Genomic DNA, 23,441 nt, shown 5'->3' with positions numbered 1-23,441 from the left:
TCTCCATTAAATAGATGGGCAGTTTAGAGTTTAGTCGTACCTGTTGACGTGTCCGATCGCAGTGTTGATTGTAACTCTAGGGCCCCCGTCTTCTGACCGGAGGACATACGGAGGCAGAATGTTGTCGTCGTCCGGTACAGGATCTGCCTCAAACTCGCCAACCTCAGCCGACTTTGAGCACTTGTTCCTCAGGATCTGGAGCCAAGGGGAGACATGCATAACTAAAATGGACACGTCACTAACCCAACAGATAGCACCAGAAATAGAACGGAGGAAAAAAACAACTTTCCAGTTGCACTGTTAACTGAGTTATAACTGCATGTGATATAACTGGTGGGTAAACTTTGCAAGTAACAATCATTTCAATCTCAGAGGGCATGTCTGTGTGCCCAACCTGTCAATGCAAGACACTGTGCAAATGTATCAGGAAAATGTTAAGATTCTTGATTTTGTAAAGGTATCAACGATGACAGGCAGACTCAGGACTCTCTACCTTTTCTATAGCTTTGTAGGTTTTGAGATCCTCCTCGAAGGCTTTCGTCCGCTCGCTGTCAGCGAGCATGATGTAGTTGGAGAGGGGAGCGCGCGCGCGGCCCTTGGACTGCACGTAGGACCGGTACTCTGTCGGCAGGTCAAACCGGACCACCAAATTGCACTTTGGGATATCGACGCCTTCCTCCACGATGCTGGTCGCAATGAGCAGGTTGGTTTCATGTGCACGGAATTTACGGAGAACCTGGAAAACGAAGCGCAAACAAAACAAGACAAGAGAGACACCGATGACTAACACACTTATGAACTTCCTGTGTTATGGCCTGAGGAGACACCAAGTCTGCCATTGTGAGCCATATTGGGTGGCATAGTAGTCGGCCATGTTTGTGAGGTCCTCACCTCCTCCTGTTTCCTGAACTCCACCTCCATCTGTTTGTTGCGAGGCTGGTTCTTGCCGATGCTGTGGCCTGTGATAAAGTTGCTGCTGATGTAGGCCAACTCAGGGTCCTGCTTCCCTGCCTCTTTGATGAGCCTGAGAGAGGACAGGCAACACCCAATGTACAGCTGAATTCATTCATTTATGTAAAAGTGACCATTTCAAAAACGTGTGTCCAGTGTAGATGTAAAAATGGGCATGTTTTATTGTTTGTTACCTAATACAATCATACATTGTTATACATTCAGTTAACAGGACAGAAGTTGTGAAAAGTCTTTAATTACATAAGAATATGTAGAAATTCGAGAAGTTCATTGTTACGGTCTTGCTCAATATAGAAATATCAAAATTGAAATCTCGGGTTTATGAACGTAATGTCCACCCACCGGTTGAGCACCACAGCTGTGTAGCGCCTCTCCACGAAGATGATCCCGCACAGGATGTTGGTGAACGGCGAGGGAAAGTTGGCCTCGGGCTTCTCCTTGGTCTCAACCTCCTCGTCCTCGTCTTCGTCCTCCGAGTCGCTCCAGGACACGTAGTTGTCCTGGTTGCGGTTGTTGTACCACTCGACGCTCTCGAACTGCTGCCGCTCGAAGGGCTTGTACTCGTGCAGGATCTCCAGCAGCTTGATGACCTTGGGCGTGACGAAGCGAAGGTCGAGCGACGCCGGGGAGAAGTGCTCCTCGCAGAGCGCATGGACCTTGCGCAGGATGGTGTCGGTGAACAGCAGGAACTTGCGGTTGAGCTCCTCCTGCTCGTGCTTGATGTACTTCTGGAGCTCGCGCACCATGATGCCCGCCGCTTTGTCCGCGCACCACGGCCCGAGCACCATCAGCACCGCCCGGCAGTCCGCCAGCATCTGCGCCAGAGGAAACAAACATGTCTGACCTGAGCCCCAGGAGCGGACAGAGAGCGGACAGAGAGGGGGAGAGAGAGAGAGAGAGGATTTTCCTTTTTGATCTTCTGTCCAGTAGGGGTATATATATATATATATATATATATATATATATATATATATATATATATATATATGAAGTATATATACTCTTATTAGTATAAGTATATATATATATATATATATATATATATATACTCTTTTGATCCTGTGAGGGGTCTCTGCAATCCGTGAATTAGTGAAACACTCAGCACACAGTGAACACACAGTGAGGTAAGCACACACTAATCCCAGCGCAGTGAGCTGCCTGCAACAACAGCGGCGCTCGGGGAGCAGTGAGGGGTTAGGTGCCTTGCTCAAGGGCACTTCAGCCACTTCCTACTGGTTGGGGTTCGAACCGGCAACCCTCCGGTTACAAGTCCGAAGCGCTAACCAGTAGGCCACGGCTTAACTCCCTCACCATCCTTACCTCTGTACAGGGCTCAAAAGGCAAGGGAAATATGTGTGCCAGAAGTTATCAAGAATGTTTTGAAACTGAAATGTCTGAATTCCAGCACAGTGAATTGAGAACTACAAGCCTCGAGTCTGCCTGTCTGGAACACTTTGGCACTTCCTTGCTCTAGAGAGGGAGCTAGGTTTCCTTTCTTCCCATTTTCTTCTCTTCTTTCGATCTCTTACTCACAATATTTTCCCCTCTACCTGCCGGGCTGTTTATCTTATCGATCTGTTCCACTGTCTCCAGAGCGGTCATCGCCTGTCACAGTGCGTGCTGACCTGCTTAGAGATGAAGGTGGGGTCGCGGTCTTCCCGCTGTGCGGACAGGTTACAGTCGTTGAGGAAGTGCAGGGCCTCTTCCAACTCCGTCAGGAGCCGCTCGGACAGGCCACTCTTATCCTCAAATGGGCCGCAGTCCAGGACAACCTCACGGGGCTGGGAAGCATATCTGAACACACACACACACACACATTAATATAAGGAATTATTTTACCTCAAACATCAAAATGCCTTTGCGGTCATTTGATGCATTCAAATGAAACATAACATAACGTTCATGAGTTACAACCACATTTCTTCGGTAGGAACTGTAGTGCAAACATTTATTTTTATGGACAGGTACCAACTCTCTTAGTCTTTTCCTGTATCTATTATTTTTTTAATCCAAATCATTCAAGCTTTTAAAAAGCCACCAAACCGAACCCCAACTTGTAATGAACCATGTTTCTCCAATGGGAAATGGCCTGATAACGCGTAGTGGCGTACCGGTCCAAGACGACCAGGTCTGTGGCAGTTTCTGCGTTGCTCTTCAGGATCCTCTCCAGGTTGAGGATCTTCTCCTCCAGGTCGCAGGGGTCACACTTCCCATTCAGGATGGAGGCGGTCAGACCGAGGATGCGAGGACAGCACGGGAAGCCATCACAAACCTGACAGCAGCCCAGAGGATAGAAACATTCAAAACAGCACAAATCTCATCTCCTCCCAATGAAACTCTCCAGAGACAATCCTCAACTCAAAAAATTAAAACGCTAAAAAAAATATATAATTTTCTGGTTGAAACACTTGACAGAGGAATCCTCCAACTCTATGGTGTATGAGCGCTACCTGGCAATAAGCCAAATTGCTCTCGATAAAAATCGAATAATTTCTCAACAGTGCATACTTAAACAATCCAAGTACTGTTATCCATTTCGACACAGATAAGAATGCAAATGGAGCCACATACCACATGCAAATAGGTTCATAAATACCCCCTTCGCTGACCTCCCTCTCACACATAACAAGGAGAGGACCCCACCGATTTAATTTCAAGCACTAAAAAAGGCTTGCATGTTCATTCAAACTGACAACGCCTCTCTTTTTCTCCAGGAGAAATAATGTCAGGGTAAAACGAGACAGCCACACAATGAGGGAGGCTCGGTGGTGTTCCAGAGGCCCCTCGGGGCAATGACAGTCATTTTACCCTCATTATCTCTCTGTAGGGATGGTCCGTGATGGCTAGATGGCACTCGTCAAACACCACCAGGTTGATTTTGGACAGCGGCAGCACGCCGGTCTGGAGCACGTGGAGGAAGATGTGGCAAGGCATAACGAGCACCTGCGGGAGTGAGGCAAGCGACAGCATAGATGAGAGCAGATCAGGGGGTCGGCGCTCTGCCGATTACGAGATGACATTTCACAGGGCCTCTGCTCATCCTTTTGTAATTCAAATCACGACGCGGAAAATTCATGAACATTTCCAAAAGGATTCTTGAAATTGGTAGGGAAATGATTAAAAAAAAAAAGTCAAACTTTCTCGTTGTCTATAATCGCACCTGATTTTCGAAAATTTCTATGCTCCATCTTTCTGACGTCCAGGAAGTACTTTCCTCAGTGTACTCGCCAACTCGGAGGTCGGAATGTGTCCGAACAGTAGCTGCTTGCTGAACCACAGACAACGCTTTACAACAGACACACAAACACAAAACAGTCGTCAATATTTACAGGAAAGCCATCGTACAGCTACACAGAGTTAAGATGAATCACACATCATGTATTTTGTTTTGTTTAGAGTTAAGATGATTGGCACATCATCTTTTTAAGTTTTGTGTGAAACCCGGTTTAGTGGGTCTTTCTTATGAAGCAAATTGTGCACCAATTTCCACCTTTGGAGTAATATTATAAAAGTGACCACAGTTTAAGAGAAATTGTGCCCCAACGGACACCAGAATCAAGATTGTTAACGCTGTGTGTATGCCAGGATAAGCCTAATAACCAGGACATGAAGTGCTTGTAGACGCAGTCTGTGTGTATGTCAGGATATGAAGTGCTTGTAAAGGCAGTCCAGTGTTTCCCAGAGAATTGAATTCCATTTGTGGTGGTTGGTTTAGTATAAGTATATGTACTCTTTTGATCCTGTGAGGGAAATTTGGTCTCTGCATTTAACCCAATCCGTGAATTAGTGAAACACACTCAGCAAACAGTGAACACATAGTGAGGTGAAGCACACACTAAGCCCGGCGCAGTGAGCTGCCTGCAAACACAGCAGCGCTCGGGGAGCAGTGAGGGGTTAGGTGCCTTGCTCAAGGGCACTTCAGCCGTGCCTACTGGTCGGTGTTCGAACCGGCAACCCTCCGGTTACAAGTCCGAAGCGCTAGCCAGTAAGCCACGGCTGCCCAGACTGCAGTCTGTGTGTGTGCCAGGATAAGCCTAATAGCCGGGATATGAAGTGCTTGTAGACGCAGTCTGTGTGTGTGCCAGGATAAGCCTAATAGCCGGGATATGAAGTGCTTGTAGACTGCAGTCTTTGGTGTGCCAGGATAAGCCTAATAGCCGGGATATGAAGTGCTTGTAGACGCAGTCTGGGTGTGTGCCAGGATAAGCCTAATAGCCGGGATATGAAGTGCTTGTAGACGCAGTCTGTGTGTGTGCCAGGATAAGCCTAATAGCCGGGATATGAAGTGCTTGTAGACGCAGTCTGTGTGTGTACGCATACCTGCATTGACCAGAAAAACGGTCCTCTTGCCGTTCTCCCAGTAGTCTCCCCGAATCTGGTGGGAGAGCTCTTTTGTAAGGAGTACTGCAATAAAGGTCTTCCCTGAGCCAGTATTTAAGCAGACAATAGTATTGTGTTCAAGAGCTGCTTCAAGAAGTTCAACCTGTTGGGGACAAATCGAGTTCGACATCAGATACATGTGTTCTGAATTAATATATTTGTTTTGGATACTCAATGAAATGAACTGATACATTTCCTTAAAAATGCAGAGGTCAATGTGATAAACCTATAAGATAGATGCATGCATGATTCATATGGGACTGAAAAACCAGCAAGCATTTAGCACACCCCATAGGCACGGTAATTAAAAAAAAAAATCCACTTGGCACACATTATCGGCCTTGGCCACTTGCCTGATATTTCCTTGGTGTATAAATGTTGTCATGGATAGCTTCCTGTTGCCATGGGAGACCGAAGAAAGGCCCCATGGGGGAGGACGCGGGGGTCACCAGCTGTAGTCCAGCCATGCCTACGGGGCTGATGAGGGGAGGAGGGGGGGGGTCAAGAGCAGGATAGCCTCCAGTCGTCCAGTGCTTATCTCATTTCATCCTGCTGCTCCGAAGCTTACTGCAGAGACCAGAACACACACACACACACACACACACAACAATAAGGCAAAAGACACTACATAACCTCAGTATTAGCTACAGTGTGATGGCTGCCAAGTAGGGATGGGCATCGTTAAGAAATTATCGATATCAATGGCATTGTCCAGGTCGATGCGATTCCTTATCGATTCCCATATCATTTGGTGAACACTTACAGCAGTGGTCCCCAAACTACGGCCCACCACCTCATTTTGGGTGGCCCCCCAAAACATGTCCGTGGTATATAGCATCCGGCCCGCACGGGAGTACGACATCGTCAAACTATAACCTAGGGCTTGGCGATATATCGGTATTACGACTACGACCGATATATTTGTGAAAACGATATGTAGTTGAGACAATATCGTAATACCGGTATTATGTCAAATAATGGGCCATTTTATCAAAGCCACTTGTTCTTCTGTGTTCAGACCATTCAGATAGCCGCAGCTCTGCTTAACTGCGCCCCTTGCGTGTGCACGTTCTCCCTCGCAGCACTACAAACTTTCAAACATGACGGACACCGAGTCAGATTTTGTTTACCTTGATCAGAGGTTGGTGCTGATGCCTATTCCGTCGGCACATCAACGGCTAGACCGAGAATTCTCGTTGTGAAATCAAAATTCCACTGGAGCTCCAAGCGGTTTTGTACACGCAGATTTAAGTTACAACACTGTTTACAGCTCGGTAAAATGTCACGGTAAAATGTAATTTTTGGTACATAGCCTAGCTAATTTAAATACACCGATGAATGCTTGCGTTTAGCGATATACAGTAGGAGATCTAGTCCTCAGGGAGACAACCTACACGCTGATTTTATTAAGAGGATATGCACGCGACTCACGAGCAGATAGGGCATCATTTTTTATGATTCCTGAAACCCCATTCAATCATGCATAGGGATTTTTCTTACGAACAGAAACATGCAAAAATGAACGCATACAAAACAACGGTAGCGTCTATCACACTCTTGATGAGTGACTCAGTTACACTGTTTAAGTAGCCTAATTGTTTAAAACTATTTTTGTTGTTGATAGCAACATGTCTAGGCCATCGTAGTCTACATTTGCTTGTCATCTAGGCCATATCAAACCCTTACAGGTAAAAAAACTACATTGTGTGACAAAACTGCAGGTTTTTTCAATATTGTTGTGCCCAAAATAGCCTATTGCATTGTGCAGTACAATGTAGGCCTGCGTTGTCAGTCAGGGTCAACTTTTGTTCTTTTGTTATTTGCACAGCTTTATCAGAGCAACTGTAACCTATGCCTATTGTAGGCCTATGTTATTGTTTACACCTTTTTGCACAGCTCTGTTAGAGCAGTCTGAAATGAATATAATTAAAACTGGCTGTGTTGTCATAATTGCCGTGTTGAGTGAATATACCAAGCACTTCGCTCTTTCTGTTTGAAATATCAATATCGTATCGATATCGTATATCGCCAATCAGCCCCAAAATATCGGGATATCAGTTTTGGTCCATATCGCCCAGCCCTACTATAACCTCCACAATTTCTCCCATTCATTCTCTATGGTGAGTTTTAACAGTACACATGTAATACTCCTTTTGTCCACTGGTGGTTATTTTGGCGCTGTTTCGCGTTTGCCATCAAAAACGGAATGAAATGTAGGCCTACCTGCAATGTAAGAGGCCTATGCTGACTGCATCAGTGCTCAAAGTATTGTAAAAGTTTATCAATTAATTGTTAATAACTAACTAACTTCTATTCAAGTCATATTTCTGGGACTTTCTGGGATAATTATTTCTATTTTTTTTTTCTCGTTCAAATGTTCATAGGCCTACAAAGAGGTCACAAGTTCAGGTGAGTGAAAAGTTAGAATGGTGGTCATTTCAGACCACTTCAGCGCTTCATAAAATTCTCATAGTTTGAGAACTTTACATTTTCAGAGTTCAGAGTTCACACATTTTTTATAAAATATACTTTTGGGAATGCAAAAGTCTTTTTATTAGTATTATTTAATTTGAGTTACGTTTTACACTGATATGGCATGATGGCAATATAAACACAGCTAACAATGGTATTAAATTGCAATAGCCTATAGATTAAATGTAATGGAATATTCAACTAAGGTAGACTGCTGTTGTTCACAGCACTAAGCTATTTATGGTTACTGATATACTCCGAGTCTCTGGCCCTCTCTTAGAGCCAGGCATAGTAAGCTGGCCCTTGGAAGAAAAAGTTTGGGGACCACTGACTTATAGGATGGCTTTGAGAGTTGTTGACTTTGAATGTCTAATTTAAAGTGGTTTTAGAGAATGAATATCAAGTCTGCAATAACAATACAGAAGTTGAATTCTTTAAAATTTCTAAAAAAGTAAACATTTCTAAAACAAAGCTTTGTATTAGAATCGTTAATGTTTGGATGTGTACGATTCCGATGGATCGAAACATTTGGAACAGGTTCCTTACCGATACCTAGAACCGATTCCCAAGCCTAGCCACAAGCACTTCTAGAATTAAAGATGCACTTCAGTCATTGATGAACCCCCGAAAACACATTCACATATGTACATCCACATGTTTTTTTTTAGGGCTGTCAATCGATTAAAAAAATGAATCGAATGAATTACATACTCTGTGATTAATTAATCTAAATTAATCGCATATATATTTTTTGCTGTGAAAGTATTTTAAATATTTAAATTCAAATGAATCATTGAATAATCAGCATTAGTGACATTAAAGTTCAAAAACTCTTTTATTATTATTTTCACTGTTCAAATAATGGCCATAATAATCTATGATATGACCTAATATGCTGAAGAAATCAATTCAAAAGTGGAAGAAGTTTTTTTTCACATAAAAGGCATTTCAGGCCACAGATATAACCTAGGGGACACAATGAAAATAAATGAACACTCCCCTGAATGTCAACACTATTTCTTTGCATTGATGTGCGACTTTAAAGTTGATGAACTCCGGTGATATGCAAATTCCTTGCTGCAGACATTGCAGAGGGCTTTATTTTAATCAACATTTTATTTTTATCAACATCAGGCCGTTTTTTAAAAGTAAATGTTCCAATCAATGATCCAGGCAGCACATTTTCTTCTCTCTCCTTCATTTTACAGTCTAATGGTTACTGACTAGAATGGCTCGGGGTCAAAGGTCACATGGAATCGATTAATCTGCCTTATTTTTTTTAATCAGTTATTTTTTTTTCAAATTAATTAATCAAAATTAATCAGTTATTTTGACAGCCCTAGTTTTTTTTTTGTTTATTTTTTTTTTTTTACAGCAGTTGAAAAGCAAGAAACGACCGTATTTTCCCAACTATTAGCCGCGGCTTATACAATGATTTTGCAAACTTTCTTCAGCAATGAGGTTAATACACGGGGGGAGTTAATATGGTATTAATATGGTTTTGCACAAATGGCCAATGTTTCACAGATTTGTTTTTTTTTTTGTTGCGGTGGTAACGGTGACAAGCTCAGGCCCGCGATATGAGTCACGTGACCGCGGTATTGCGGTAATGTGGTTACCGTCCCAGGGCCGTAGCTGATGCTGTGTAAATACCCTTCAGTTTTGTGTTTTTGTGTATTTTGCGTTGTGCCAGTCCAGGGCAGGTACTCACAGATTGGGTCTCAGTCTCTGACACTGCAGCACGAGCAGGACGCTCTTATCCTGGGCCTCATTCTCACTCACGTGCCATCAGCTCCGGTGGGAGGCCCACATCACTCTTCTGAACGACCTGCACACACACAAACACACACCACAATCACCACAAAGAGAGAGGGGAGGGAGGGGGGGTTATATGTGAGAGAGAGTGTGTGTGTGTGTGTGTGTGTGTGTGTGTGCGTGTGTGTGTTTATGTTTATGTGTTTGCCCAGAGAATCTCTAACAAGCCAAGTCCCATTATTTCCAATGGATTTATGACATCTCCCATTCATCAACCTGTAGCACACATTACCTGTCACAGTGCATGAATGGATTCAACATATTGCACTTCCATCAAGCCTGGCAATTTAAGAAACCATATATCTGTGGAAATGAGACCGGGGCTGACTCTGTCTGGAAGGCTTTGCCCTTGGCTGTGCAAACAATAAACCGCATAGGAAATCTGTATAATAATGTCTTAGGCTATTCCATATTACATCAATGCCTGACAAAAACCTTCACATAGACTTAGGCTATAAAACAACACATCACAAACGCCATGTCTACCATAAGGTCTCATGTGGTACATTATCATCCAGTCATCGCTGCATGGGAGAATAGCAATGCCATAGAATGACGAACAAAGGAAAAATCAAATTAGAATCTACATTACAACATTCCATTCAAGATAACCTGAGAGCCATCTCTGGCCATCAACTGGCTATCTAATGAAAAATTAATTCCACACTGTGTAGAAGAATTTCACCCTGCTGTCCAACAGTACTGCTAAAACAACATCTGCTATCGGAGTCCCTCAGCACACCAAGAGTGTAACAAGGTCCTTTGCATGTTCAATACATGCAGAAAACATGGTGGTAAATAAATGAAAACAAAAACTAGTTGATGCTATAGCATTTGATTAACTACACTCCAGATACAAGAGCTTTTAACAGCATTGCCTCAACATACTTCTCATCAGGGTTGTATGATATGACCAAAATTTGGTCAAACCATATTTGTCATGTCATATCTCGATAACGATAAACATCACAGTATAGGCAAATACATTTTATGCAAATTCAATGAGAAAACTGTTCATATAACTACACTAACTGACTAGCCTATTTGCTATTGCATTTTGAATTATGTACAGTTGACAAACAAGGTCTAAAATGCTATGTCAGTGATCCTCACTATTTTCTTCACAAGAGCCACATTGGCAGTGCAAAATCAAAAGGAGACACTTTTAAGACGACATACTAACTCCCCTTTGCAAATGTGCATTTCTACATATAAATATCCCACAAAAAAAAAAAAATAGCACATCCAAAACAGCTAAATATATACAGCTAATGCTTGATAACTTCCTTTCACCTTCATTATTTGGGTGAAGGAAGAAGTATAATTCAGATGTTTGCGTTTTGTAGTGCAGTATTTTATGTTTAGGAAGCACATTTGAACAAATATATTGGCTGTGTTACCACATAGCCTACAGTGGGTCCCATTTAGAAATGGCCACATAGCACATTCGCACTTTCCGTGATACACGCATAGACAGTAAAAGATACACGCAGCTGCATGAAATGTATTACAACTTATCGCCACAAGGTGGCAGTTTAAGTCCGCTGTGGCATTGCCGGTAAACAGGGCAGCGGATTGCATTCAAAGGCGTTGCAAGTGGCAGTGAGATACTGTAAGCAGAACGAAACTAAAGATCACCTCGTTGAAGTCATACAGTAGTAGACTAGGCTAAATCAGAGCCTACTTTTGTTTTATCAAGCTGGGGCCAGAGATGATGGCCTTTGGCGAACAGTTTAGGCCTACTCAAAATGAGTAAAACCAAATTCGGCAAAATCTCGCCAAAGCTGCATGCGAGCCACCAATAATAGCTTGACGAGTCGCATGTGGCTCGCGAGCCGCGCAATGAGTAACACTGTGCTAAATGTAGGCCTATTTCAGCAACCTGTCATTGGCAACTGTCCTCATTTGTGTTATTCATTAACATAGTTTTTTACATAGATAGATTCTGATCATGGGAAGGAGTAAAGACAGTATTTGAGAGACGAAACAATATGGTGCCCTACTGTTCATACACACTTAGCAATGGGAGGCTGTCCAAGTCCTCTCTAATGCTTACAGCTGACTCCATAACCTAAACTACCGTAGCAGTAAAAGCAGTCTGAGGCGATTTGATAAATACCTTTAGAGCAGTAGATGACCAGTCAGGGTCAACTCTACCGATTCGTCTTGATTCACTAGAGAGAAGGAGAGAAAAATAAGTTGAGAATAATATTTTAACTGAGAATGTGGACAGGCTGTTGGCATGGGGGTCCGCTTAGATACTGGATGACAACTGACTTGTCAACGCATTTTTTAGCCACACCAAATCAAGACCACACGATCCCCGACCTCAAACATACACACACATACACACACACAGTGCTCTCCACAGCTGCAACCAATCATGGCAGTCATTTCAGCTCAAGTAACACACGGCTTCATTTTTATTGAGCGATTGGTGAGCACATTTGCTGCTGGTTAAGAATTTGCTTTCCAAATCAATGCAAGGGATCATAAATCTGGGATTTGACTGTGCATAATATTCGCTTGCAGATTCTAACAAATGCCATGCTGTCCATCATTGTCCCACCTGAATGGCCTTTCCATGTGTTCGGACAGTATTGCAAATGCTGCATTGTGTGTTCTCTCCTGTTAAATACAGTCTACGGTTATCTTATACAAAGGCAGCGGTTTGTTAATGAAGTCGACAGAGTAGCCACTTCTAAGAACGGTTTAATTAGTTTAGCCTGGTGTGAATGTCTTACAAGAGGTGCGAAGAATAATCATATCCCTTGCAACAAATCTCTATAAATTGGGAGTCAATCACACACACACACAAACAGAGAGAGAGAGAGAGAGAGAGAGAGAGAGAGAGAGAGAGAGAGAGAGAGAGAGAGAGAGAAGAGAGAGAGAGAGAGAGAGAGAGAGAGAGACAAAACACACACACAAAGATGTGCAAGCACAAAGACACAGACAAGTGTCCCAGCTGAATCCCCTTGCAAACACAAGGCCCCTGGGAGCCAGACACCTTGTATAACGGAGTCTAGCACAGCGCCACAGACAGACTGCATTCCGCAGACCCAGTCAAGGCCTACAACAAAGCAGCGCGCTTGACCTACATTGCCATGCCAACGCCTGGGCAGGCTAAGACAACACGAAGGGAACCAAGTCAACAGACACCTCTACTATTTACCCAAGCCAACATTATGCAAGGCCAGGACAGATAACACCGTCACCAAGCAGGAGGTATGACCAGCAGGTACCTGGTAACTCCAAGGGATTCTTTAACAGAATTTGGAAGATTCTGTAAGCGAAAATAGGAGGTTTGTTTGGAAACACCTTGTAGGTTATAGGTACCAAGCATTGTGAAAAATCTGCTTTCTGCAGTAGATTAGCACAAGATCCATGTGTTGTCACTTCACACAGGTGTGTTCACTAAATAGCTCATCTAGAGTGTAGAGTTACTAAGACTCGACTGGTTTAGAGAATAGTTGGAACAATATGTGATAGGTCACTTGGCCCTTTGCAAAGACATCTGAATAGGTAGGTACCTAATAACATTAGCCAAATAACAGAGCTACTGCAGAAGAATTTCTTGAATAAGACACTTAAGGAGAATAGGAGAAGCTTTAATGTTGCTTCAAATGCAGTGTTGGCATAAGTTAGCTAGGCTATATGATTAAATTAGGTAAAGTTAGCTAGGCCTAACTCTTCAATTGTAAAGCATAACATGCTTTTCCCAAATCACGGTAGAAACGTCGATGCAGCAGTATAGTAGCAGATAATCAGGCAAGTCTTATTTAAATAAACTCCTGGTGCACTTACAAACTTTCTAATGCCTCGTTATTGGACTAAATTGGACTTGGTCATAGTTGTACTACTGCAGAAGTTTCGTACCATTCAGGGCATTATTAGTGGGGTAATTTACGAGATAAAAGTTGGTTCCATCACGACTGCAGAACGTCATTAGTTTCTGACAGCGCTACTCAACCAGGGTTCGACCAAGGGAAAAAGGTTCTGGGAGGGTGTTTGGCTCGGGGTCATGGTGCAAAGGACCCTAGGGTGAAATTATTCCGAACCATCGCTTTAAGTTCTTGGAGCAATAACGCTAGGAGGCTATCCAAGGCCCAAACACTACTACAAGTGGCACCTAGCGAAACAGAACCACAGGGGTCATGCTTCTGTCCAGCTTGTCTGACTAAGGGTGCGTTCATAAAATGCCGTCCTACCACACTTAACCGTTCATAAATTTGGATTTATAGTGTTTATTCAGAACATCACACTATCAGAACGTCCAGAATGTGTCAAATTGAATTTCGAACTCACCCTAAACTTGTCCGACATAGCAACAAAATAAGTGGCGGGGCTTGGGATTGATCATTTGGGTGTGGTTTCAGCAGACAGCAGACCTACTCACAACATTTGACATTTTGAAAGCTAAGCTAATCTACTTAGTGATGTTTTCCTTCATTCAGATTTGTCTGGGTGGGTAACAACACCCAGTTTTGTGGTGTGACAAACTCAGAAAACATGTTTATTTTTGGTTTATGTAGACTTTTAAGATCTTATCAAGTTAATGGAGCTTTGTTGAAACAGTGATAAGCTTAAGCAAACACATTAAGTCCTGTGATATTTCATAGACTTCAATAAATCAGCTAGCATTTCATGTGCATAAGACTTATACCAACTATACAGGCTTACTGGAATGACTTCCCATACACAAAATGTGACCTTGGAAATAGGAATTCTCTTTTTTTTCAAGGGGAAATCACCCAGGAAATGGTAGTACATTGTAAACAAATATGTGAAGCCAAACCTGGGCCAAAAACATTTCTACTACAAATAAAAAAAAACTTGATAGTACAATATTACAACACTTCTGTGAACCACATAGAAACAAAACAGAATAACGTGTTTTCTATTGTTTGCTGTTTTCTTTTCTGGACTTTTTTTCTCCTACTTCTACTTAGTCCGACTAAGTCCTCCCATAAATAATGTTATGGTACTGAGGTGAAAATAGAAATTATTATTCAAGCAACAGAATCATACGCTGTGGTCAGATGAACAAACCAAGAGGTCTCTTAAGCACAAACAGATTTCTGAAACCCTCTGTAATCACCACTTGCAATCAACTGACATCTTAAAAACTTGGGTTTCAGTCAAACCAGTCACATGAACTGGGCCAACGGCAGCCCTCCATGTCATCTATCGGTGACCTAGAAAAGGAAGGCGAGGCTTACTTACATGCACTCATAAATCTACATCAACTATACACTCTAGCTTTCATTACAGTCACTTGGGGTTTGAGAGAAATGACAAAATCGGTTTGTGTGTACGGAGAACATTTGCGGAGCACATGTGCAGTTCTGGCCTGGCCCCAAAACATGAGCAGAATGAAAAGTGCTTGTTTAAATTGGTTTTCAGATTCAGCATATGAAATTCTACAAGGAAAGACTTCCATGTTGAGTGTGAAAGGGCAAATGGAGGCAACATAATTTCAATGCAACGAATCTACTGGGGCGTTTCATCTGACAACGCAGAAGACATTACGTTAAGCGGCCAGCACTGCAGCCCATTCACGTTGTAATTTTTTCACTGCTGGTAAGACTACATCCCACAAAGCAAGACTCACTAACAAACCAAATAGCTTTGTTAAGTATACCCAAAGTAGAACGCTACATAACATGTTGGGCAAAAATGTTGCTTATTTACGGGCAAATTGTTGCTTACCGAAAAATACCATTACATATTTACTTTTTTGTTTTGCCAACATGGGTAATGTTAGCCTAACGGTATTAAAACGTTGTACCATTAGGTGCAGACAGTAAACAACAGCTGATCGCAAACAACAGACCTAATCCACTTATGTAAATATAATTAACCAACTTCAATATGTTACGTTATTCAGTGAGCTCGAATTAATGTACGTTAACGTTAGATGACGCTTCCTCATACATGACAAAGAAAAGGAAACAACTCACACACACACACAATGCTACACAGCCCTTTGGCCTTCTATGACAGCTTATGGATGGAATTCCATGAACATCTGCCATACTAACATTAAGGCCAATCCAAGCTAGCGGATTCTCTCTATCCATAAACTGGTGTGATGTGCACTGCCACATCAATGACCAAGTTAGCTGCCAAGCTCATAGACTGTATACAGTCTATGGCCAAGCTAACTTTAACGACGAATTGCTCATACAAGAGTAACGTTGTTTTACTCACACACCGTTAACTGCTTCTAGCGACCAAAGTTAAATTTCAAGACGTACATCAGTTGAAGAACTATGTAATAAATTAAGTTCCTCTACTGGTTTGCTGTATTCAAGGGAAACCTTGTGGTTAGCCTACACTCCGGATGACTGAATTTCACACGTACTAGGCCTCAATGCGACCTTGCCATTGACTGGCGCTAAACGGGCTCAAGACACAGCCTCTAGTACAGCTAGCTAGCATAATTAGCCAGCTAATGCTAATGCTAGCCACTCTGGCCAAATATTACTGACGACCAGATGGGTTGCTAGCAAGCCACGGGTCACCCCCTGCTTTCACTAATGCATGGCATTACAATGACCAACCCTTTACTTACCATCAAAATACATTGATCATATTATCGCAACGTTAAATGATCTGATGGCAAATAAAAAGATTGAGCTCCTAGAGACAAACTTTGCAACATTTTATGAGTGTGAGGCTGTCAAACGTGCATGCTTAGCATAAGCTAACATCAGGGCGCAAATCTCCATGCGTTGATATGCATGCATAACGGCAGACAGTCAAACAACCGTAGCCAGTGAAAATATGCTGTATTTTCCGAACACGATAAGCCACCAACACGCGAACTGTAGGCATACTCCGTTTTCGTGACATCTTAAACTTTATGGACAGTCTGAAATAAACTGCAAGATATACATATAATGTACATTTCGCTGGCTAACGTCGGCAAATTAGTTTGCAAAACAGCGATGGCAGCTAGCAATCCTTATCTAGCTCGATGGCTAGTTAATTGATTATCTTGAGGGTGCGACAAGACACGGTTTTCGGCTAAGCTTGAATCACGGTGATCGATAAGAGGTAATACGCATACATCGTGCATCAGTCCAACATCCTCACCTAATATAATGTCTTTATTTGGCCGTCCTGAATTAAAATGTTCTTGTTATCTCGCTAGGAACCCTTTTCTCCATTCCCTCCTGCTGTTGTCAGACTCCAATAGCTCATTCGAAGCAAGCAGCAACTAGCGCAAAGGATACTTTAGCTTCCGGCTAGCGGTTTCAAGAAGCTCCAATATAAAAGTCACAGTGCCCACTTGCAAAGGTCTGTAGTGTGAAACAGTGTGCACAGTTCACTTTTACAATAAAAATTAACACATAGACATCTCAAACGTTACTCAAATTAAGATTGTTCATGTGAAATGTAAACTGTAAACTGTCTTGGATGAATGTCACTAAAATTCATGAAAAAACTGACATAGGCCTATTTCTAACAAGAACATAAAATCATTTTAAAAATCCACTTTCAGATTTTTCATCTCTACATGCTTTGCTTTTACCCAGGGGTTTACCATCAGAGATTGCTTGCTAAGTAATGGCACAGTAAATTGATTGTGACATTTATTTTGACATGTGTTACTGCCCTCAGTCTCAATTTCCAATTTCTTTGTTGCTGAAAGTTTTCCTGTTTAAGCAGTAGACTATTTCTTATGAGCATAGTTTACTTTTATTTTGGGCTGTGTGATTGCATTCATGAAGAGAGTAAGCATTCTTAAACAGTTTTTGTAGCTTGATAACACCTGCAGAAATATATTTGGTTTGGTGTCCTTTGCTATTTTTTTTTTCTAAAATGTAAAACACTGTGCATACACAATGCGTGTAAATAACATGCTATAATCGAAATAGGTCATTCTATCAAATATTAACTGTCCATGCAGTCTTCACTAATGTGTGCAAATAAAATAGTACGCAATTCGACCACCAGATGGCAGTGGTAGCAATGTTTAAGAAGGAGTAGATTTTCAGACATTTCTGTGACATTTCTCATTCGACTTCATGCAGCGCTACGCAGATCTGGCCGAACGTAATCTAGCCTATGCTCAGTGGCGCAAAAAGTGGGTATGCGCTATATGCGGCGCATAGGGGCGCAGCTCCATGGGGGCGCCAAAGCATGGTAAAAAAAAAAAATAATAATATATTTGGTGTTTTCTATATGTAGCTACTGCTGTCCGTTTCTGAATCATTTCAACATTTTCTCAATGTTCTATAACATTTTAGAGGACTAACAGGCTAGAGTAGGCGCCCTATCTCATAAGACCCAGGGAGTGGGGGCGCCGTGAGCGCTGGGCGAGTAGATAGGCCTACGAGTAGTGAGCACTGTCTATGGTAGTGAGTTGCCGTCTATGGAAAAAGATGGATACAGCAAAAAAAAGCTGTTGACGACTAAAAATATAAAAAGAAAGAGGGAAAAGGAGATGGCATGTCAAGGGATGCAACGGCAGTTAAATAAAGTGGACGGTGAAAGGCAACAGGTAGGATTTAAAGTGATGACGTCTGTACTTGGAGGCTTGCAAATATGAATGTTAACAGACTAACTAGCGTTTTTTAAGCATAATGCCGATTGAAACATAGCCTATTCCATTCAGATAGCTAGGTGTATACCATGTTCATATTTTAATATATATAATAATCATTTTTTATTTTAATGGCCAACTGCAAACAGAAATGTCATGCTAGCAGCAACTCATTACATGTTTCCATATCCTAACAATGAAGGCCTTGTAATAACGTAACAATACTCCTTGTAATAATGTAATATTGTGTTGTCAATGTGGTGCAAACCAACAAGGCTAGAGTGCCTATCAGCCTTATCCATTGTGAGCAATAACTGGCAAAAGGACGTTATGAGAACCGTTTAGACTCTCTTAAAGTGGCAACGCACCATTTCTATACTTACCAAGTATAACATCAAGTTAAACTTCAAATTGGCAGCATTTCTTTAAAAACATATTCGATAGGCACTAATGCACAGTAATAGTGTAAATTATTGGCCTTTTGTTTTGCTTTAGTTGTTTGTGTTTTTTTTTTTTTTTTTTTTGGGGGCAATATTGTTGTTGCATACCCCTCAAAAATGGGTAGCTGCGCCCCTGCCTATGCTGGATTTAGTACAGTGCATGCTTGCATTGTGCTAAAGAGTCCAACATGCATCACATTCTGTGCACCACTGCATGAGGGGGAACGAGAGCATTGACGTGTAGTCAATCTGACGTCTACTGAAAGAGGTCACGATCAATACAGGTATGAAACATTGCTTAGTGTTGAGATTAATTTGGACAATAACACGTCCCTTAACACAATGTATCAGGTTGTCTTAGCCTGCTGACAACAGGAGGGCAACGGTAAAACAAGTACAACATTGGACAGAGAGGGCAAAGCATTTCATTTATTGCACTTCACAGGTGCTTTTGATACATCATTATCAGATCTGATACAAAAGCAAAATGCAGTATTAGGCTTTTAAATATGTCTCAAGCGCGCGGTTTGAACGATCACATTCGATTCCCACCACACAAACACACACACACACACATACACACACTCGCTCATCACAAACACACTCGTTCATCACTAACACCACAATATGCATCAAGGTATGTATAAGCACAACTGTAAAGGCTGTGTTGTAAGCAATTTATTAAAACAATGTTAATGTCAATATTGTGCCTGCCCTATAGCCTACCTATGTTGACAAAAAATATAGTCATGATATTCTGTGTTTGTGTAATTACCTCCTTTTGAGAGATTGGAAGATGCATTTTTATCACATTCGAAGTGTAAAAACAAAAATAAACAGCAAGTGAGGATGTACTTCAGATGAACTAGAGGTAATCATGTAATTTCTTTTGTGAAGCAAAACCTCTCTCTCTCTCTCTGTCTGTGTGTGTGTCGGTCTTCCCTTAGGATTCCAAATGTTCAAGCACAGTAGAGTAGCGTTCTGCATAATATATAAACATGCTCATGTTACTGAAAATCATTCTTTCTATGCTCAACTTCAACAAAAATATGGCTAACATTTCTGAGATTAGGCTCTATAAATATATATGAATACAGATATTTACTGACTATGTTAACTTTTAAGAGTATCTGATACATTTCTGATCACTATAATTTTGACCTCTCTAAATTTCCATCTTTGGCAGTTTGCGTTTTGTGATTTAAAAAGTGCAATAGACACTACCCCTTCTCTTTCAATGCCGAAAACTACCAATACACTTCATAAGAATAGGAACCATGAGTTCATTTGCCGTAAGGAAGTTGTGCATTACGTATAACATATTTAAAAGTCTATAAAAATCAAAACTTTCACTTGTACCACTGAATACTGCATGCACAATTATATAAAAAGAACTTTCCATGGGTGGCCACTACTTCATTGATAGTCTTTTACAACATAATATTTACAAAATATCTTGAGGAATCAAATGTACCTCTTCATAACACACACTCCAAACAGAAAAAAACAGGACTACAGTAGCACAGATATATTTTGTGACAAATTATCTTCATGTGTAAATACATCAACTGAAGATGGGTTAGCGTCCAAATAAATTCTCAAATGTTTATCTTGTAGTAATGAGGGAAGAGAAAAACACTTTTAGTTCACTTGACTATATTTGCAGAGCAGTGAAATGCTCCGACTCCCTTCAATGTCATGTGACCAAAATAGATAGGTCCTGCAATATGATCACTCTTCAATGTTGAGGAGGAGTTGCGGAAGAGTTCGGAAGTCTATCTGAGGCAGGACGAACAGGCAGTAAACGATAAGCCACAGGACGAGCAGAAGGCAGATTTCTTCCAGCGTGAGCTCCACAGGCGGCTCTCTCTTCTCGGGTTTGCTCCCTCTTCTGTGGAAGGAGCAGGTGCCATATTAATGAATCACAACTGCAAAACACCCCCTCGGTTACACAAGGGGACACATCATTTCAAAATAGAAAGGTGAGCAGCACTGCAGGGTTCTTGTTTTCTTTTCTTATTTTTTTCCTCCCTGTTTTGTTTTGGTGACGCATATTGCGGTCGATCCCAGAAGGTGAAACTGACACATCTTCCTGAGTTACACCCTTATGAGACATCAGCAGATCAGGCGTTCGTCATGGCAACAAAAATAAACAACCTTGCCACTGGCAGGCCGAGTGAGAAAAGGTAAACAAATATAGCCAAACAGAAAAGGTAAAAAAAAACATACAACCCCAGAACAGATAAAGTTTTTAAACGTGTAAAATGTGAAGAAGAAAAAAAACAGAAAATAGCACCATCTTATCTGGGCCTGAGCTCAGAGATGCCACCATCTTATCCGGGCCTGAGCTCAGAGATGCCACCATCTTATCTGGGCCTGAGCTTGTTTAAAATGGACTGAGGTAACATGGAAAAAGGTTCTGTGGTTAGACCAATCAAAATTTGCCATTCTTTTTGGAAATCATGGATCATCCATGGATCATCCAAATCATTTGGGCTAAAGAGGAGAGGGCCTATCCAGACAATGTCTTTTCCAGGGAATACCTTGAATATTTCAGGAAAACAATTAATGCCAAAATGAATTCTGCACATATTTAAATAGTATTTCTCCATAGAGGAAGAGTCCAGGTGCTAAGATGGCCTGTCTGCAGTCCAGATTTGTCAAATTAGGTGCATAATGGAATGAAAAACATGACTAAGAATACCCCAACTGAACTTGAGCAACTGAAATCCTATACCGGGAGTAATGGGACAACATCACATTCTCAAAAATCTAGCAAATGGTCTCATCAGTTCCTAAACATTTAGAGAATGTTGCAAATGAAGAGGTGAATCAGCACAGTGGTAAACATGCTCCCATCCCAACTTTTTTGAAACATGTTGCTGGCATAAAATTCTAAATTAACATATATTTTCCATGAAATAGTCCAAATTTTCATTTTCAACATTTGATATGTTGTCTATTTCTTTTTTGCTGCTAAATATGGGTTTATGGTATATTATCACATTCTGTTTTTATATACAGCGTCCCAACTTCTTCTGTTTTGGGGCTGTACAATACAGGTGTTTTTTTCATCAGCATCATTTTCACCTATTTGTCCAGATTGAAGGTCCACTGCATCACATCACAACAGTTCACTTAAAAGTTCAGATGGCTCAAAAGCATAGTGCATGTCCAAGTTGTGACAAGAACAGTTTGGGCATGTGTGTGCTTGCTGCCAAGGCTGGGTTAGACTGCGACATCATGACATCACCAGCAGTCTGGTTTCTGTGTCAGTCCACAGAGGCACTGGGAGAGAAGTGTGTATCGAGACAGGGGGAAGCAGTGACCCACATTGTCATCGGCTCTCTATTCCCAAAAGGACAGCCATCTCCAAAGTCCAGCTCGTCTCGGGCAACTCAGTTTTAGACCAGTGGCACCAGCGTCCCACAGGCCTGGTGCAGACTCTGAGGCAGCTCTGAGACATACTTTTTGGTCTAACTAGGACCGGAGCACACTACCCTTTAAGTGATTTTTATTAGTGCAAACATTTCGACGCCCATGCGTCCTAGTTAGACCTTGGGTCTCCTCTTTTATACTTTTTGGAACATTTAAGCTTCATAGGATTTACATTCCGAATACAAACAATTCATAAAAAAAAAAATTATTTTATATTTAGCAAAATGGTTTCCGGAACTGTCCTGTTCCTGTTTTTGTGCTGTAATCAGCCATGTAAATTCCTTTCCTGCTCTGTATTAGCTAATCAGAAACCATCCAAACAAATGCTCACCCGGTCTGCCAGTTCTTTGCAGAAGAGACACGGTGAGCCCCTATAGGTCCTGTGTCTGGTACAAGTTAGGCAGGCATGCTAACACCCCTTACAGAACCAAGAACAAGGGTCTGATTTTGAACAATGCCTTACTGAACTTATTAAATAACACATTTTCAGGTTAAACAAGTGAGGTACCTTCTGTAAAGGCTGATTTTGTCCGGTGTGCAAGGCTCCCCACTCTTCTTATTCCCACTCTGAGGACACAAAAGATAAAGAGATGCATAAAAGGAAAGAATATACAGGACATACACACACAAGTTTATTGTCACATGCATATAGTTACTGGATGTAAGAAATGCAGTGAAATTATGTCTGGTGTCAGCCTATTTGTGCATTTTGGGGGGGGGGGTAAAAAGTGCAGTAGAAGAGGGGTTTAGTAGATTAAGTGGCAAGGGCTGCATAAGAAAGGTGGGGGAGGATTGGGATTGGGGGGCACCAACAAGGAGCACCCAAGAGCAACAGGGGCAAGGAAAAACGCCCTTACTAAGGAAGAAACCTTGGGCATACACACACACTAGCTGGCTACTGCTGAATCAGCATGCAAAACCATTTCCCCTCTAACATGGACGGCTCTGATGTGCAACCAACCTGATCCTCTATGGGCAGGGCTGAGGCCCTCAGATACGGGCCCGTGGAGGGCTGCCTCGGGTCTTCAGTAGCATGCTCCCTGCTGAAACAAAAGGAGAGGATTATCCTCAGAAAGCCATATGCTTCTTCATCTTTAACTGGACTTAAGTACAATCTCACCCACTACAGCAGTAAACAAATGAAATCCAGATTTAGTAACAATGCAAATATGTACCTCAAGGAAATCATATTTCCAGTTCATAGAGTGGGACATGGCAGAGACCTCTGGTAACATCATACGATGCATAGAGTGTTTGCCATGCTGTAATGTTTAACATTTCAGCTTTTGAGAGAGTTGGAAATGACCTGTTTCACACGGCGCAACAGCGGGTATCAACATTTCTAACAGCGACCTCACTTCAGTACATTTAAG

General features: G+C 41.8%; 2 protein-coding genes across 6 annotated transcripts in view; both read right to left on the bottom strand.

Annotated features, from left to right (window-relative positions):
* dicer1 (dicer 1, ribonuclease type III) overlaps positions 1-16,859 on the bottom strand; it is a 52,934-nt gene extending 36,075 nt beyond the window's left edge. For 2 of the 4 annotated variants that reach the window (XM_048227280.1, XM_048227283.1), the window contains exons 1-13: positions 16,738-16,859; positions 11,759-11,813; positions 9,536-9,652; positions 5,706-5,919; positions 5,293-5,455; positions 4,133-4,257; positions 3,781-3,915; positions 3,084-3,244; positions 2,598-2,766; positions 1,315-1,787; positions 892-1,024; positions 494-736; positions 41-195 (exon numbers count right to left, since the gene is read on the bottom strand). In XM_048227280.1, coding sequence (XP_048083237.1) covers positions 41-195; positions 494-736; positions 892-1,024; positions 1,315-1,787; positions 2,598-2,766; positions 3,084-3,244; positions 3,781-3,915; positions 4,133-4,257; positions 5,293-5,455; positions 5,706-5,819 — 1,871 coding nt within the window. In that variant the 5' untranslated portion in view covers positions 5,820-5,919; positions 9,536-9,652; positions 11,759-11,813; positions 16,738-16,859. Of the gene's footprint in view, positions 1-40; positions 196-493; positions 737-891; positions 1,025-1,314; positions 1,788-2,597; positions 2,767-3,083; positions 3,245-3,780; positions 3,916-4,132; positions 4,258-5,292; positions 5,456-5,705; positions 5,920-9,535; positions 9,653-11,758; positions 11,814-14,755; positions 14,835-16,737 lie in introns of all 4 variants that reach the window. The other 2 variants (XM_048227281.1, XM_048227282.1) reach the window with 2 other exon arrangements.
* Positions 16,860-19,045: 2,186 nt separating this feature from the next.
* The window catches only part of clmna (calmin a), a 31,198-nt gene continuing 26,802 nt past the window's right edge, over positions 19,046-23,441 (bottom strand). The window contains exons 11-13 of one of the 2 annotated variants that reach the window (XM_048228426.1): positions 23,030-23,108; positions 22,577-22,635; positions 19,046-20,521 (exon numbers count right to left, since the gene is read on the bottom strand). In XM_048228426.1, the coding sequence (XP_048084383.1) occupies positions 20,362-20,521; positions 22,577-22,635; positions 23,030-23,108 (298 nt within the window). In that variant the 3' untranslated portion in view covers positions 19,046-20,361. Of the gene's footprint in view, positions 20,522-22,576; positions 22,636-23,029; positions 23,112-23,441 lie in introns of both variants that reach the window. The other variant, XM_048228423.1, reaches the window with a different exon arrangement.

This window comes from Alosa alosa, chromosome 19, assembly GCF_017589495.1.
Source record: "Alosa alosa isolate M-15738 ecotype Scorff River chromosome 19, AALO_Geno_1.1, whole genome shotgun sequence".
Classification (NCBI taxonomy): Eukaryota; Metazoa; Chordata; class Actinopteri; order Clupeiformes; family Clupeidae; genus Alosa; species Alosa alosa.
This window is presented reverse-complemented; position numbering and strand designations above follow the sequence as displayed.